The sequence below is a fragment of the Micrasema longulum genome, unplaced genomic scaffold (genome assembly GCF_059751315.1).
Source record: "Micrasema longulum isolate JH-2025_06_02 unplaced genomic scaffold, ASM5975131v1 h1tg002039l, whole genome shotgun sequence".
Taxonomy (NCBI): Eukaryota; Metazoa; Arthropoda; class Insecta; order Trichoptera; family Brachycentridae; genus Micrasema; species Micrasema longulum.
This window is the reverse complement of record NW_028279207.1, coordinates 125,746-143,515: the sequence shown is the minus strand read 5'-3', so window position 1 is coordinate 143,515 and position 17,770 is coordinate 125,746. Positions and strand designations below refer to the sequence as shown.

The following is a 17,770-nucleotide window of genomic DNA, read 5'->3' as shown; positions in this document are numbered from 1 at the left end:
TAGTCGGTTATTGGCAGTGCTAGTTAAATGACAGATATAATTTTTATTTTAAATTTATTTTGCTTTGACAGGCCTAAATTAAATGATTATTTTTAAAAATTATGGAAAAGGAATTATTAAACAGTATGGCTCTATGTTTTTTTTCAAATGTCTGAACTTAATATTCCGTCTAAATGTTACAGCACCGTTCCCAAGGGATATTTTAGCACAGACTTTTGAGTTATAGTAAAACAAATTGTAATAGATATACATTCTGTGATCATCTCACTTTAACTCAAAACCAAGATTAATTTAGTAATCAGTAAAATGAACACAAGAGCCCATTGCAGGTGAATTGAGCCAATTGACAAAATGGTCAAACTTTAAGCTTTAAGCTTTTTGCTATATTTAAAAAAATAATTTTGTTATTTTTAATTATCATGGATGTTTTGTACATAAAGAATCAGGAAATAAAGGTTTTTGGATTATACTGATTCCAGAAATGTAATATAAGCAATGAACTTACATCACCTTTAAAATGTCAGTTAGTTCAGTTCACCCGCAATGGGCTCATATAAGCCCTAGAAATGAAATTCCTAAAGTTATATTTATGTGCAGTAAGATAAAGGTATATGATGCATGTAAAAAAAAATCATACCTGATAGCCTATGGTGTCACCTTGTTCATCGGTTATAGGTTTCTTGATAACCATGTCATCAGCGGGAAGGATAATTTCCAATATGGAAGAGCTAGCAGTATCCACATCACACCAAACTCCTTCTTGTTTCAATTTAAATCTAAGAAAAAACATTTTGTGTAGTGATAACAATAATTATAAATAAATAGGTCAGTTGAAATTTCAATGGTGTCGGTATTGTTGTATACCTGGAGTATCTGTAAACATTGTGTTCTTGGGGCAGCTCCTTTATGGAGAACAGTAAAACTCCCGAACGTAGAAGTCGAAGACCAGATTGCCATACGCACCATTCCCCACCAAGACTTAGCACACGTCTGACTGCACTGTCGCCGTTTAACTGAAAAAACATCAAAACTATAATAAAATTAGCTTACTTTGATATGTTAGGTACATGTGCGTGTATGTATGTTTGCATGTGTGTGTATATATATGTGAATATATGCGCATAGATGTGTATATGTATGAATGTGTGTGTATATATATATAACTAACTAACTAACTAACCATCACGCCATTTCCCCGGAGGGGTAGGCAGAGAGGATAGAACGCCACACCACTCTGTCCTGGCACACTTCCTTTGCTTCCTTCACATTCATACATCTTCTCATGCACGCACGTCGATTATTCCGACTTTTCACATGACCACTTTCAAGAATTTGCTGTACTTGATCATGCCATGTCTTTCTCGGCCTTCCTCGACTTCTACAACCAGACACTTTCGCATCATAAATCTTTTTAGCCGTTCTTTCATCATTCATTCGCTCCACATGACCGAACCATCGCAAAAGACCTTTCTTAATTTTGTCGATAATGCTTAACTCAGCCTTGCATTCTGCTCTAATTTCGACATTAGGGCACCTATCATACATTGTTTTTCCGCACATTCGCCTGAGGGATCGCATTTCAACAGCATTCAGTCTACTTTCGTCCCTTTTTTTCCAACTCCATGCTTCGCTTCCATACATTAGGGTTGGTACCAGAACTCCATTATGAACATTTCTATTTGTTTTTAGTTTTTATATGCAACATTTTTATTTGATTTTTAATGTGTATTTTCTTTAATTTTAAGATAGAATAAATAAAATAATTAGTTTGAGACCCCTGAAACATTATATATACAAGCAGTCATACTTGCTACCTAGATGGGTTCACGCTCATTCGGTTGTACATAGGAAGTTAGTACTACTGACTTTGCAACAATAACTGATGAACCGGAGATTCAGTCTGTTTGTATAATAAACTCATATAAATGTCTATTTATTTTTATTTTTGCTGAATATTTGTGCCTAACAATGTGTGCCTATGTAAGATTTACAAACCTAAAATGAATATCTTTTTTATCACTTTTCTTCTATACTTCACTCTTTTACTGTAAATCTTTTATTCTTTTTTTACTATCCATTACTTTTACTGAGTTTAACCGTAACAATTAACTATGTTTTCTTTATATTATATAACTTTGCATTTAACATTAATTTTGTACAAATTGGCTACGGCCGTTACTTATAATAATAAATAAATAAATGAAATGTAAAATCAGAATAAAGTACTAATACTACTACAATAATTTTGTGCTTCTTCTACCTATTTTCTATCTTCATTTAAATAACAATATTTAAAACGCACTTTTATTTACGGAAAACATTACTTCTTCATTTTAATTTTTCTCATATTTCATCATTCTGCCATACATTGACTTTCCACACATTTGTTATATTTTACAATATTTTATCTGTTTTCATTCTTCTCCCGCCAGTTCTGAAAAAATCACTAATCACTGCCGATCCAACACCGATTGATAAACGCTATTTATTGTATTATTTTATCTCTACAAAACAAACCTCATCTGGGAGGGTGTAAAAGTGGTCGACGATATCTGGCACAGTATCATCTGCAAGGAGCCTAGTGAGCAGGCGAGGCCAGAAGCCACACGGGGAGTAGGAAGCGAGAAGTAGGCGGCGCAAGGAACTGTTTAATCCCGGCCGGCCGTGAGCCAGGCAAGCTGAAGTGGCAGGGCCGCATGGTACTGTTGTAGCCACTATGGTACCTAAATATACATTTATAATATTGATTACAAAACATATTTGCTATATATGTACAGGGTAGCGCATGGCACTTGTGTTTTTTTAAAAAGGGCAACATGAAAACCAAGGGGGTCGCAGAAGGTGGGAGATGGTCTCATTAGGAGACAGACGGTAAACTTGTATTTCAACAGTTTTCAGTCACAGTGGTGGGTGGAGAGCGCTCGGTCGCCGCTGTGCAGTGAAAAGTTTTGAAAGGTTAAAAGTGTTTTATTTCTATTTTAAAAAACACAAGTGCCGTGCGCCACCCTGCATAGAGAAATTTAATATATAGTACTATTATGTAAGTAACGCATACAAAATAAATTTTATAGATCACAAATATGTTATTAAGTATGTTAAGTAAAAGTATGTTATGTTACCTGAAGGTACCAAACCATCAGCAGTCTGATTGAGTATGGATAGTGGAGAAACAGCTATTTTCTTATGGCCTCTCGCAGTCCAGCCACGAGATTTTAACGGGATCTTAAAAAAAAATTGATAGTGAAATGATTTGGTTAAATTACATGCTGTTTGAATTACATACTTGAAATAAAAAAGGTCTGCAAATTGTTGTTATGGTTCAGCAAGTTTTTCTGATAGAAAAATATAATAAAGGTTAGATTAAGAATAAGAATATTAAAAGAAATGTTTCATGAGAAAAAATATGTATAGATTTACAAACGTATCTGTAGAATGAACGAATTTTTTTTTATTAATGTTATCATTTTGGGTATTCACCTGGCAGAATTTTTTTTGACGAAAAGTTGAGTATAATCATTTATTCTTCGAGTAAAAAATAATTGTTTATAAATTTAAAAAAAAATCATTGACAGTTTTATTTTTGGTTCATTGTAAACAAGAATTTTTAATGCAAAAATTATGGTAAAAAAATGAATATTACCTTGACACAACTACTTGAAGAGCTATCCAAGGGAGGTTCTAAAGCTGGTAGAAGAGGTGGTAATAAAAGGGATCTTCCATCCCAACTTAGCGCTAGCTCAAACTTGTTCAACAAAGAAACAACATAGTCTCTGCTGTCTCCCGCTCTGGAGGACTTGAATAGAAGTTGCATGTCTTCTAAACGCATCACACCTAAAATTTTGGTTTCAAATAAACTGTATTTATTTTAAGTATATTAATTATGTATAATTTTTAAACTGCCTTCCAAATGGAAAGCACAAATGGGAAACTAGAAACTATCAGCTAAACACAATTCTTAGCAGCCGTATCTGGGAATGAACAAACAAATAATAAATATATAAGTACAAGGATGAGCTTCTTACTAACCCACAAAGACTAACAGAGATGGAATGCATCCGAATTGACAAAGTTTTGATTTGAAAAAAAGCATAAAAAATGCCAATTGTCAATTATAATTTCGTATTTGAATGATAAGTTTTGGAATCGCAAATAAATGAGAGTCTTACCGGAGCGAGCAAAAGGATTTATTTCCCTTACAGTCACAACATGTGCCAACATGTCACAAAGCCATTGTGGATCCAAAAAGTATAAATCTTTCAATGTCGCATCGTCATAGTGAAGAAGAACACCTGAAAAAAGTAATAGAAATAAACTTATTGGGGAAACAAAAAATTGACAAAATGAAATGTTATAGCAAAATATTACATTACAATTTTATCGGCGCTTGATAGTCTTTAATAAATAGGGCGTTTCTAAAAGCAAAAACCATTTAGCAAAAGTTTGAACTACATTGTCATAAGATGAAGCACTTCACAAGACATGGAGCAAATCACAAGACTGAAATGTGATTCTTTGAAAACAGGTAAAAAAGATGGCAAATTACCATTGTCATGTAAGAACATTGTAGCTTGATGCAATTCTGCTTGGTCCCTGAAACTTCGGTGGAACTTTTGTTGCATGTATTGGGCGACCTATAAAATAAAATAAAAAATCATAAAAAATGCTAAACTTAATTGTCATTTTTTGGCGATAAATATTGATGGAATCTCACGGTAAAATCAAGATAGTAAAATTACTAACACTTTTCACGAACAATTAACGAAGATCTCTGCGTTCGATTTGGAGTTCTTAATGAAGTGGAACCGCGAGGTGAAAACAAAATCTCAGGTCCTTAGAACAGTTTTCGATAAGATGAGAGTCAATATTATCATCATATTAAAAGAGGTACTGCCAATATTCTCGCAATTTATCGTTCTCTATATTTAGAATCACACAAGGTCAAAAAAATTGTAACACGACCTGTGTTTTGAATTGGTCATGTGTCAGTACTGGATCGAGTCCCCGAGTGCGCCTCTCTGCCGCTAGAACCCCTACAGCATCCTCCAGGGCTAGGTATGAAGCTGGGACCCTCTGTTCAAGAAGCAGTTCTTTGCTACCTATAAATTGAAAACAACATTTTGCTACACTTCCACAGCTATTAAATTTGCCCATAATTAAAATGAAGTCAAATTTAAATTAGCTACTGTTGCACCAAGAGTGAGCAATATTATGGCAGAGCATGTAAAGCTTGCAAAAAAGTGGTCGAGAATGGACATTCATAGAAAGAAAATATTTTAATGAAAAAAAAAATTACAAGGAGTAATTTATTTTTAAACATTATTTATACATTTAGGATTTTGATTCAAATATGACTTAGTACTCGTATTATTCAAATACAATTAATTTGATTACATATTTACTACCTAATATATGATAGTTGTCTAGTACTACATTAATTGTCATAAATTAAGTAGGACAAAAAATCCTGAGAAGTTGAGGCAGAGATTTATATACTTAAGTAATTCTTTTAAAACGGTAGATTGTAATAATTATCAACCATGAGATGTTTAAGCGATTTTATAACATTTATGTTATTTTATTTTACCAAGTACCCTTTACAAAATGAATTGATATATTTTGTCACAGATTTAATGCATGTAAGTAGTAAAGATATTAATAAACTACATTTTCAAAACCATAGTAACAAATAAGCAAAACAAGGTAAGTACATAAATCTTACATGTTAAATAAATTTATATACAGTTTATGGTTATGTAGAACTAATGGATAATGAAAGAATGGTAAAACAGATATATATGGCGAGACGACCGAGGCATGATCAGATAAACCAAAATCTTAAGTCTGATCATGTCAAAAGCAGACATAACCGAAGCTGTATGAATGTGAAAGAAGCTAGGACTGTATACCAAGATAGACATAAGTGGCGCTATGTCCTCTCTTTCTACCCCGGAAATGGCATGATGGTGGTAGTAGTAGTACAAAACATAAAACATCATCATCATCACTATCAAACCCTTATCTGATGGTGCATAGGGCACTGCATTGTTAAATAAAAAACAGCATATCTCGGTCATCTGTTACAGGAAGGTAAGGTGATCAGTCTTACGCTTCAATGCCAGGTCCAAGAACAATAAAATACTTCAGTGTAAACCCCCTTTAAAAACAAATATTTCAAGCAAACCTCACTGGGAATCGAACTAAGGACCTTAAGCATGGTATGCACCAACCACTATGTGACAAGGCGGACGTTTCTCCACTAGATTTCCTTTTAAAGGTTTATTTATTAATTGAAAGCAGCCACCGGGTCGAAAACACTCATCCAGGACATACAATATAAGACAAAAAGAATAAAAGAGTTAACATGAAAAAAAAAAGATAATGGAAGAACAGATGATCGAGATACACGGCATTTGATTTAAAAATGCACTGCCCTATGCATCACCAGGTGCGGAAAAAGATTTGATGATGATAATCAATGAGAAAAAACACAATAGGTATGTGATGTACATTTTATTTTATTTAAACTGAGGTTCAATCAACGTACCTGGTTGCCTCAAACTAAAAACATTATCATAGATAAGATTGGCGAGGAGGCGAATATTGTGGCGGGTAGAGCAGCTGACCTCCACACTGTCAAGTACGCGAGGGAGCCCTCTCTTCTCAGGGTCGGCGATGGAGATGAAGCGCTCGCGGATTACTCTTTGGAGCTGTTCGGGTGAGTGTTCTCCTGACATCTGTTAGAAAAAAATAGCTCACTAAATTGTTTTGTGGAGGACTAAATGGGATAAAACCCAATCAGGTTGTCAACACTGAAGCGTTCTGTGGTTGGCATCACCGGTGCAAACTAAACTTCAAAACATACTACGAACTTCACACGAGAACTTTGACAGCTCTTGGCATTCTTCGTGGGGCGATTCTCGCATCCACACGGTTTTCTCCCAGTGTTATTAAGGTGTCCTAGCAAATAACATTATGGAATAAATACTTTATAGGTAATCCGAGTTTATCTTTCTAATACCGAGTCAGTTCGTTAATCAAGTCATGCACATTAACTAACACACCACAGTTTCTCAGATAGTCAGTGTTTACAGAAATAGTCATATTATTTTTTTTGTTTGACTTTTTATACAAACAAGTGGAAAATTTTTCAACAGACTTTTCAATCTCTATGAATATTTCTGTCAATATTGTAAACATAATTGGCCGGGTTGTGATCTTGCGGCTAATGTCGTTGACTCAGGATCAGAGGTCTGAGGTTCGAACCCCACTCTACCACAACTTGGTTTTCATAATCTAATAGTGAGTTATTTATGATCTATAACTCGTTGAAAATGGCCGCCAAAATTGAAATATTTGGGAATATGTACATTATAAGAACGCAAATATTTATTTTAATAAAAAACCATGCACTTACTCCATACTAGTCTTTAATGAGGAGGAAATAAAAGAAAATAAATAATGTAGCAAGTGTTTAATACGTTCAGTTGGTTATAGCCGGCAAAATCGTGTCTCTCAATTGAGAAATGACGGATGTCCATTGGTAGTGAAAAGACGGCTATAACCTTCGTGAAGCTGAAGTAATTGTATGGTAGGACGAGATATTGTGTCCCTATAAAAAACAGTCAGCAACAAAAGTGTCCTAGTATGATAGTCAAACAAGATTTACTTTAAACATTTAACTATAGTCCAGTCGACAGTGAAATATTTTTAAAAATAAGAAAGTTTTTAAATGTGTCCATATGAGTGGATCCTAGGAGAAAAAAGTGTCCGCGAACGTGTTAAGTAAAAGAAAACGTTTATAGTCAACCCGCATGAAGTGTGAAAAAATTTGGGAATAAGGTATTATGAATGATGTCAAAATGCATATACAGTTTAGAAAATACCTCATTGGCCACATCGTAATGCGTTCCGACAATGATGACAGGAGAGTTAGGCGCCCGTGCCTGTATGCTGACTAGCCAGTGCTGGATCCCGGCAAGTCCTCCTATACCGTCTGGGACCCGCCATACAACGATGTATAGAGATCTCCGAGAGAGGAAATACTGGTGTGTAGAGTAGTATCTAAGAAAACAAATAAAATAATATGCATATCAAAAAAATGTTTCGTAAAATAGTTTCATAAACATCAATAAATTGGAATATTTGTCAAATTATTAAAGTTAAATTTTTTTAAATCTGGACGATTATCATCATCATCGTTCCCTTCCCACATCTAATGGTGCATAGGGCACTGAATTGGTACATCAACCGCAGCGCATCTTGATAATTTTTGTAATATGAAGGTAAGATTATCAGTCTTACGTTTCAGGTGCCAGTCCATGACTATGAAATATTCCAGTGTAAAACACTTTTTAAATAAATATTTTGTAAACCATGTCAGGAATCGAACCCGAGATCTCTTGCGTGGTAGGTAAACGCGGTGACTATTGGACCACAAGGTGGACGAGGTTGATTATAGACTGCTCAAAATAGTTGTTTTAAACTTATTTTTGAAGTGAGTTACTATTAGGATTGACATTTAGAAGTATTGTCCTTTGTAAATATCATTGTCGTATTTAATTCCCAAAACTTTAAGATAAATAAAGAGTTGTACGTAAAATGGATTCTAAATTTTACATCAGCTTTATTTTCAGATTGGATTACCCAAATATATTTTCTCAAAAGGCTTACTCTTTTTGTCCTCCGAAATCCCAAGTCCTAAAGACGACGGGTCCGTGGGATCTCTGGGCGTTCCTTGAGGGGTGTCGATCAAACACCCAATCTCCAATATCAACTCCTACAGTAGACATGTTGGTTCCGCGAGACGTTTTTGTATTAACATTCTTGTTGCCCATTCTTTTTGCCCAGTGCTGAAGCAAAATAATAATAGTATACAGAATTAAAGTAAAATAAATTTACAAAATAACCTTTCTCGGAAACTGTTGCACTAAAACATATGAAACCTGGTACAGAAAGCTACTGATTGAATAAATGTAAAGAATCTGGCCACAGAGAAAATGAAAATTACCGATATTTGTCGATAAAAAAACATAAATTCTATTAAAAAGTATCAAAATTTTCAGTTAAATTCATCAATTTTGTAGTTCTGATATTTCTGCCAAAATTTCATACAAACATCATTATTTTTTTATGGATATCTTGAGTTCATTAAATCGACAAACATCGATGAATCTCTTTACGTTTTCATATTAATAAATTTCTTAATTTTTGTTTGCTAATAATCATCATTGTAAATAGCCAAGATGAATTTACGTAACAAAATATGAATTCGTAATTTTATGTCAAAGTTTATACCTCTGGTCCTCTCCTACGATGAGCTGGAGCACTCTCTTGCCTCAGTCGTTCCAATAAACTAGTTTTACCAATTCCTTGAATTCCCACAACCATCAGTTTCATGCGAGCGTAAGGCTTAGCATCTTCCAATACAGACTTGAGATAACCTGTCAATAATATTAAATGTTTAATAAGAAAATATTCCAAGCTGCTAAGTTATTTAATTAACATGAGTGATTTTTTTACCGATAATATCCATCGTTTTGTATTTTTTAGACTCTATCATTGATCTAAGCGGTTCTTGCAAAGAGCATCCATTAGTGTTCAAATTCCACAGCCGGTTAAGAAGACCCATTTGTGGTGGGAGCTCAGCTATATCTGAAATTGAAAAAGTGGAGGTAATTAAACAAAAGTTGACGTGATTGATTTAAAAAATTAAATACAGTCTCAAATTTATATGAAAACATACCTGGATTTCCACTAACGTTTAGCACTGAAAGGTTTGAAAGTTCATGAATAGCTGGTGGTATCATCTTTAGTAAGTTGTTCGATATGTCAAGCATTGACAAATTGGGGAATATAAGCCGTGTTCGAACTACAGGAACAAGATTCTAGAATAAAGAGGATAAATATCAATTTCACGTCAGAAAAAAAGAAATTGTATGCACATGTAAAAATATAATTTGAACCTACCCAATCATCGTCATCATCTGTCGAATTGCTACCATTGGCTGAAAGCCGGTCGGAAACTGAACCCTTTTCTCCACCATCCAAGAGTTCACCTCCATCATCATCAGTTGTAAGTTGAATCCGGGAAAGTAAATTGTCAGCTAAAACCTGGAAAATGAAGGAGTAATAATAATCTGGACACTAAGGAAATGTGGAATCATTAATTCAACAACCTTCAACCGTTTCTTCAGCCTCTTATTTGTATGAAACTGTAACACAGTAACAAAAGACGATTGTTAGTAGTTTAAAAAAATTCAGAGAATAATGAGATATTAATCAATGAAACAATTTGTATAGCAATCATAGTGTCGGAATGTGAACCGGTGTTAGATTATCCCGATTTAATATTATTTAATTGCAGTTCTATAAAACTTAGTATATTATGGTTATTAAATGATATATTTGTATTATTAAATGATACGCAATTGGGATAACATATAAAAGATTTATTTTCGCTGAATTAACAAATAGCAAGAATAACTTAGGACCCTATTATCAAAGTCGGAAAATTGTCATTTTTTCAAAATGGGTTATTTGATTGGTGATGATAGAAAAATCACTTTTCTTAACAGAAAACTAAAGATACATGTCAAAAATGGCGATTATTATATTAAATTTATATGTTAAGTATGTACTTAATATCAAAAACGGACATTTACTTATCATCTTTGCATCAAAAGTGAACATTTCACACATTGTAAGCCCGAAAATAAATTTCTACCCATTTATTTTACGAAGGTATAAAAACATATTAAATATTGGTTTCTTGTATATCAGAAAAAAAATCATCTCTTTTAAAAAATTACAAAAATGGCTATTGTCCCACGTTGATACTAAGGACCTCAATTTACAATTAAGAGCTTCAGAGATCAAATGCCACATGTTACTTCGGAGGCTGTCGACGTGGAAAAGAGGACTCGAAATCTCTCTTGCATTTTTACAGTGCCATCAGTTGTCGGTCGTGTATATTGTGCGATTTTGTGGCATGGCACAATAGCATAATAACATAAAATGGGGAGGTATATAGAATAATCAACATCATTATGTGTTATAATATCTTACAAGTGTTCGCAGACCATCTAGTCGGAGATGTCTCCGTGCTGGACAGAGCGCAGCGAGAACTGCCTTCCTTACACCTCCTGCAGACCTGGCGCGGGAGCGGGGTGCCCCCCCACTGCCTGGGCAGTAACACCACAAGTGGGCTTGTTCCAGGGGGCTCCAGCTGTCCACCTAAAAGCAATAATAATTTGGGTAAATTATAAAAGCGCAAACATTTCGAGTATTTAATTAGTTTTCTTTATCTACATAGAGTCTCCCTTAGTACCTACAAGTAGTATCCGGGTAGATACTTTACCTGTGGGAAATTGGGTAAGCATCTGATCTGGTTGTGCGAGAGGTCAAGTTTAGTTCCTACGAGAAGTATCCCGGGGTAGTTTACCTGCGGAAGACTGGGCCAGCATGTGATCTGGTTGTGCGACAGGTCGAGCTGGCGCAGACTGTTGGGGTAGCTGGTGAGGTGGGACATGGTGCGCAGCGCGTTGTAGGCCAGGGACAGGCGCTGCAGGCGCGGCGCGAGGCAGGGGAGCCCGGGGGGCACGCAGCGCAGCTGGTTGTGTGCGAGGCTCAGGCATGCCAGGCGGGGGCGTCGTGCCGCGGGCGGTGGCGAAGGGGGGCGCTCCGCCACGCGCAGCCCTCGCGTCCACAGGTGGTGGCGACGTAGCTCCTGTTGTCTGAAAACATTCAAAATAAATATATAAATGGCAAACTTATTCTGATTGAGAAGTGGCAAAAATTATATGTGAAAAATATTTTTGGAAATCTATATTTAGCTATTTCTGTGTTCAAGCGGATAAAGAATACAGTTCTACGTGCGAAATAGAATCAGAACCCCGGATGAGTGTTTTGACTCGATGGCTACTCTTAGGTAAAAACCCTGAATAAGGAAATAGAGCTGAGATAAGCCTGCCTCGTTGTGTAGTGGTTGGAGGGTTCGCCTACCATTCTTGAGTTCCTGAGTTCAATTCCTGGTAGTGTGGACGTGAATATAGATTTTAAAGGGTGTTTTATTGGACTGGCATCTGAAGCGAAAGATCTTACCTTCATGTAACAGATAGATCTTAAGTATCTTACCTTCATGTAACAGATGATCAATATACATTGCATTTGGTGTACCAATGCAGTGCCTTACGCACCATCGGGTGCAGATAGGGGTATGAAAGTGATGAGAGAGCTTTATTTAGAATACAAAGCAACATAATTACATAATTTTATCTATTTCATTTCACCTCGGGATTTCTAAATAATTAAAGAAAAATATTTTAAAAAGATCCTTTGCTGTGATTACGCCCTCCAGCTATTGGGGCATGCTTCCTATGAAGAATTTTCACAGTCTAAGACTATACAATGCTATTAATTCTTAGATTTACAACGGAGCAATTAATGTCATGAATAAGTTTTCTTGGCTTTTGTTACACGTTTTAAGACTTACAAAACGCCATCAGCCTTTTTACTCTCGCCCATTCCTTCTTCGTCCAGGGTCCCGTCTCCGCTGTAGCTGTCCCTGCGAGAGTCGGTCCTCGGGGCGCGGTCTACACTCCAGCTGCGGCGCTGGGTGCTGCCGCTCGTGAGAGAAGTTGAGACCCCCAGTTGGCCTGACGATGAAGAACTGGAGAGGGGAGTAGAGGGACTGGTGGGGGACAGAACGCTGTTGGCGGCCTCCTCCGCCAGAGAGACCTAAACAAAATATTATTGATTTAATTTTATTTAAAAAAAAATAGATGCACAAGGGTAAAGTCAATGTTAAATGAATTACAAATACTTATATAAGATAAAGGGGTTAAAAACATAAACACAACTGTTTTTGGGAAGACTAACAAACCTGTAGCGAAAAGACTATTCTTTTTGGTTTAATGTGCACATTGAACATAAAATTAATAGTCTTTTCGCTACGAATTATACCATACACAAGTTGCACGTTGAACTTTAAATGAATAGTATTTTCGCTACTGGTTTTGTAGGTCTTCCCAAAATCAATGATCATGGACATTTTTGATTTTAACTCCATCAAATTAAAGGCAAATAATATTATACAATACCATGATATATTATGTGTATAAAAATTTTTAATTTGAAAAAAGAACCACAGTATTTTGGAAAAAAAAGTCAATTTGAACATATTATCATATTACCGAGAAAAGGTAAAAATCAGACTACCATTTAGAAAGAAGGCGCAGTCACAAAATAAAATTTTATGTAAGGCAGTAAAAAATTATTATATGGGAAAAAATATTTATGAAGAAACAAAATATATGAAAATTCAAATTTTAGGTTTAGACGTTAAGGTGTTGAACAAATTTTAAATAAAATATATATATTGTAGTGATATTATTACAGCACACATGAGAATAGATAAGATCCAAAATAAATAAAAACAAATTATGCACAGATACCGTCCGTTAATAAGAGTAGCAAATTTGAGCAAAAAACAGATTTTTATGCTGGCAACACCTGGTGGATATTAATTACTGTCGTTTTCAAAATGATACAATACGAGAAGAGTTATAAAACACAACTTATGTTAACACCAAATATAAAGTAGTTAATGTGTAACATTACATGTTCGGGCCGGGTGGGTAAGTCCTTAAGGAGGTTGAGTGACGCGTTGAGGTCCCTCAGTCGAGGAGATCTCCACATGGCATAGGGAAGCTTGTGCAGCTTGTTGTTGGACACATCCAGAGTAGTGAGGGCAGGCATGAAGAAGAGGGCATCTGGCAAATGCTCCAGTCTATTTTCCTGGTATTAAATCTAATTTAGTTAGTAAAGTCATCATTATTTGCCTTTCCGCATCCAGTGGTATACATATCTTTCACTGAGTTCCAGAACACTTATTTTTTCAGACTGATGAAAGGTTTTATCTAGAACTCAGACATTTTAGAGAGCATCGATTTTTATGTTCCTGATGGTTATCTCCGACAGTGTCAGCACAGACTGTTTTACCTCCCGGCTTCCAGAATCAACCTGCCTCTGGTTATGCCGATTGGAAGAGCAGTCAGGTAGCTGAACATTATCACTTTGGAGATTGACATCGTTCACATCAGTGAAACTATGTTTAAGAGATACTCTTGCTATTGGAGAGTATTATACCTTGATGATGTCGAACCATTGCTCAAGGGTTCCTGGTTTGATATTTTGTCCCTATTTAATGCCTTAAATATTTTGTTATTTGTAATGTTATTTTGGAAAATAAATATATTTGAATTCGAATTAAAACTCAATTCCTATATATAAATAAATAAATTACTACCTGAAGATATACTTCTTCCAAGAATGGCGCTGTGTAGTACTCCTCAGGGTCTGTTGGTTGTCCATTAGAACGCCGACTCTTCCTTCCCCGCACTGTTGTGGAATCTGGGGACTTTTCTTCAGCATCTAAATTTGTTGGCAAACGCTCAAGCTTATTCTGAGCTACGTTTAAATACCTGAAAATTGAAAACCAAATAGTAAACACATTTTTTGTAAATTCGGCTATTCAAATTCAAAACTAGCACTGTACGTTTAACTGTAGCTTGTTATGAAAAAAATATTTGTTGGTCAACCAGATATTCAACAAAATACCTATGATTCTGAACAAGCATCTACCCAGTATTTTATTTTTACTTGTAGTAAGAGTTAACTCTTAAAAGAGTGTGCTGAGAAATCTCCCAGCAAACGGCTTTGTAACGTTGTATTACATTAAGCAAAGATGAGATATTTTGAAATACAGAAATTTGAAAACAAAATTTTTACATTAATCAATAATCTGTTTCCATAATTTATAAAAAATAAACATATAATTAAGGCTTTTCATAGCAAAATATAAAGTAATTTTTTAAAAGATAAGAGAGATATGTATAATAAGTCTTGTATTCTATGTAGACAATATTGATACTTTTATTGGTAACATATGTATGTATTAAATCCTTTAAGAATTCATAAGCAACTTTTAGAAGTAAGAAACAGTATAAGAGGTTTTTGATATCCGTTTTTAATTTCTATTCAATATTGTAAATAGCAAATAGTATCTGAAATGAGCAAATATCTGCGGAAAAAAAATAAACATCACTAAATTTACCTAAGACTAGTCATTTGAAGAATTTCCAAAGGAATTGATGTCAGGGCGTTGCCAGAAATGTCGATACGTGTGACTGCGTGTAATGCCACGGCCCTTCCTCGGATAGATGTCTTCAGCCGCGGGTTCACATGCATCGCTGCTTCTTGGATCCAGGACATTCTACAAAAGCATTTACATTTTTTTAATAAAAAATATTCTTGCAAGGTTTAGGAAGATGGGATACATTATTTGTTCACAAGGCATATTGTACATTTAAGAATTTGTGGAATACAACGGTTTTTTGTCATTTTAACTAATAGTACTGATTTTACAAAACCAATTTTTAATCATGTTGAAATTGTCCCATTGTAAAAATTAACACATTTAGGTTGGCTGAAGAATTTTCACTTTTCAATGCCATCATTCCCCTTTCCACACCCAGTGGTGCATAGGGCATTGCATTGGTAAACCAAATGCAGTGTATTTCGATCATCTGTTACATGAGGGTAAGATTATCAGTCCTGCATTTCAGGTGACAGTCCAGGAACAATGAAATATTGCAGCAACGAGGTTTAAAATCAATATTTCACGTCCTTCCCTACAGGAATCAAAAGCAGGATCTCAATAAAGGTAGGTGAATGCGCCAACCACTTCACAACGAGGTAGATTCATGTCCACTTGATTTGCTGGTTCAAGATTTTTACCTGAGAGCAGTCGAAAACACTCGTCTAAGATTCCGGTTCTATTTCACACACAGTACTATATTCTTCATCCGCCCGAGAGACAGATGACACAAAACGACAGATGCATCAACAAATTATGTAAAACTAGAATGTGTGAGTAATATAATGATAGATTTACCAAAGTCGATATTTTTCATGTCATGAACATGATATGTAGTTCAAGTCACAAGTTATAGAAATATTATATATCTGTACATACAATTGTAAAAAAAGTTTACAAAATACATATTATTTTTCTTACTTAAGTGCAGCAAGCTTGGAGCTCTGGTTGTGCCAGTTCAGCATGGCGGGTGTGCTGGGGAACATGGCGCTGTAGGTGAGGAGGGGGCCGTGGGGGGAGGCCACCAGGGGGGGTACGGCCAGCCCCGGGGGGGCCGGCTTAGCTATGGAAGTAGAGGGGCTCAGTAGCCCACCGAGAGACATGCTCTCTGTCATGCCTCGCTTGTTTATCTTATACTCGGGATCAGGGTACGCCTGGGAAAGATGTATAAGTAAGCATTATTTTATTACTGTTACTACTAGTATCACACTATTTTCTTGTAGGGGTAGGCAGAGGATGGACAGATCAGATAAATGGCAAAGGTACATAAGCATGTGCTAATAGGGTTCCTTTTGGCTAACCAACCCACCTAAATAATGTCATAACCTTCATTACTATTAACATATTACAACAGAGATGAAGAACATTTTAGAGAAGGTAATATAAAAGTCTAGGCATCTACAGGGCCTATGACCTGTCATTGGCTGGTTTAAGTGGCCACTTTACACACTGTGTAATTTGAACATCTATATTCCTCCAATTCTTTCATCTGTTGATGTTTGTGAAGTTAAAGAGCTGAAACCTTTATTTATGCAGGTGAGATTCATTTAATTGAATTATTTCACCTACATACTAGGCAACGCCTGAAAGCATTATTTTTTCAATTTTTATACTTCTTCATGGACCGGGTGAATTTATCAACATTATTTTGAGTTTGTCATAATTTTTGTAGACAAGTAATAATAAATAAATGACAAGAAATAATTCAATTAGATGAATCTCAGCCGCATAAATAAAGGTTTCAGCTCTTTAACTTCACAAACATAGACATAAAAGAATTGGAGGAATATAGACATTCAAATATGGGCAGAATGGTGAATGTTACACAGTGTGTAAAGTGGCCACTTAAAGCAGCCAATGACAGGTCATAAGCCCTGTAGATGCCTAGACTTCTATATTACCTTCTCTAAAATGTTCTTCATCTCTGTTGTAATATGTTAATATTAACAGCTCCTTGGGGAGTTAAATATAGTACTTGTCTACAAAAATTTAGACAAACTTAAAATATTCGTCATTAACTCAACTCGAATCGGAGCATTCATGGAATAACTTATCTTGGATTCTCACACTTCCACTTCATGGCATCACACCCTGTCGTACTTGTCTGTCGAGATTATGTATTTTATCTACAATTAAACCAGTTATCAAATTAAATATAGGAGATGAAAATGCTGTGAATTCTAATTTACCTTAATTGCCAAAAGGCGAGAAACAAGTGCCTCATCACCTAAGTCAGCTGCTTCCCTCAAGGCCAAACAGTTTAAATCCAAAGCCCCGTGCTTCAGTAAAAGGTCAACAAGGGGTATGTTTCTTGCTCTGTTAATAAAGCATAACACAAAACTTTGACACAGTGTTAAAAATGAATAGCAATTTTTCAATAGCGTGAGAATAGGAATAATAGCTAATGGTGACATTTATCAAGCAAAAGTTAAACGCGATTAAAAATATTTTTTTTTACTTTTTGAGAAAATTTAGTTAACGTAAACATAATTTTGTTTTATTTTTATTTTTAAAAGCTAGGATAGGAATGAGAAAGTTCAGTGGTTTTTAAAATATTGTTAATAGACTATCAATTGGAGATCGTCACGTCCCAACTCAACACAGGACTTTGGTTCC

The 17,770-nt window shown here is 35.3% G+C and overlaps 1 protein-coding gene across 1 annotated transcript in view; it reads right to left on the bottom strand.

Annotated features, from left to right (window-relative positions):
* Positions 1-40: 40 nt before the first annotated feature.
* Positions 41-17,770, bottom strand: part of LOC148273212 (leucine-rich repeat serine/threonine-protein kinase 1-like) — a 52,153-nt gene continuing 34,423 nt past the window's right edge. Inside the window, exons 11-33 of the mRNA XM_088239010.1 lie at positions 17,344-17,470; positions 16,076-16,308; positions 15,113-15,271; positions 14,306-14,480; positions 13,618-13,794; positions 12,491-12,735; positions 11,441-11,732; positions 11,065-11,232; positions 9,967-10,110; positions 9,743-9,884; positions 9,520-9,651; positions 9,295-9,440; positions 8,671-8,849; positions 7,884-8,061; positions 6,545-6,734; positions 4,960-5,096; positions 4,544-4,631; positions 4,167-4,289; positions 3,641-3,831; positions 3,120-3,222; positions 2,518-2,723; positions 865-1,013; positions 41-776 (exon numbers count right to left, since the gene is read on the bottom strand). Of these exons, the coding sequence (XP_088095136.1) occupies positions 632-776; positions 865-1,013; positions 2,518-2,723; positions 3,120-3,222; positions 3,641-3,831; positions 4,167-4,289; positions 4,544-4,631; positions 4,960-5,096; positions 6,545-6,734; positions 7,884-8,061; positions 8,671-8,849; positions 9,295-9,440; positions 9,520-9,651; positions 9,743-9,884; positions 9,967-10,110; positions 11,065-11,232; positions 11,441-11,732; positions 12,491-12,735; positions 13,618-13,794; positions 14,306-14,480; positions 15,113-15,271; positions 16,076-16,308; positions 17,344-17,470 (3,829 nt within the window). The 3' untranslated portion in view covers positions 41-631. The remainder of the gene's footprint in view (positions 777-864; positions 1,014-2,517; positions 2,724-3,119; positions 3,223-3,640; positions 3,832-4,166; positions 4,290-4,543; positions 4,632-4,959; positions 5,097-6,544; positions 6,735-7,883; positions 8,062-8,670; positions 8,850-9,294; positions 9,441-9,519; positions 9,652-9,742; positions 9,885-9,966; positions 10,111-11,064; positions 11,233-11,440; positions 11,733-12,490; positions 12,736-13,617; positions 13,795-14,305; positions 14,481-15,112; positions 15,272-16,075; positions 16,309-17,343; positions 17,471-17,770) is intronic.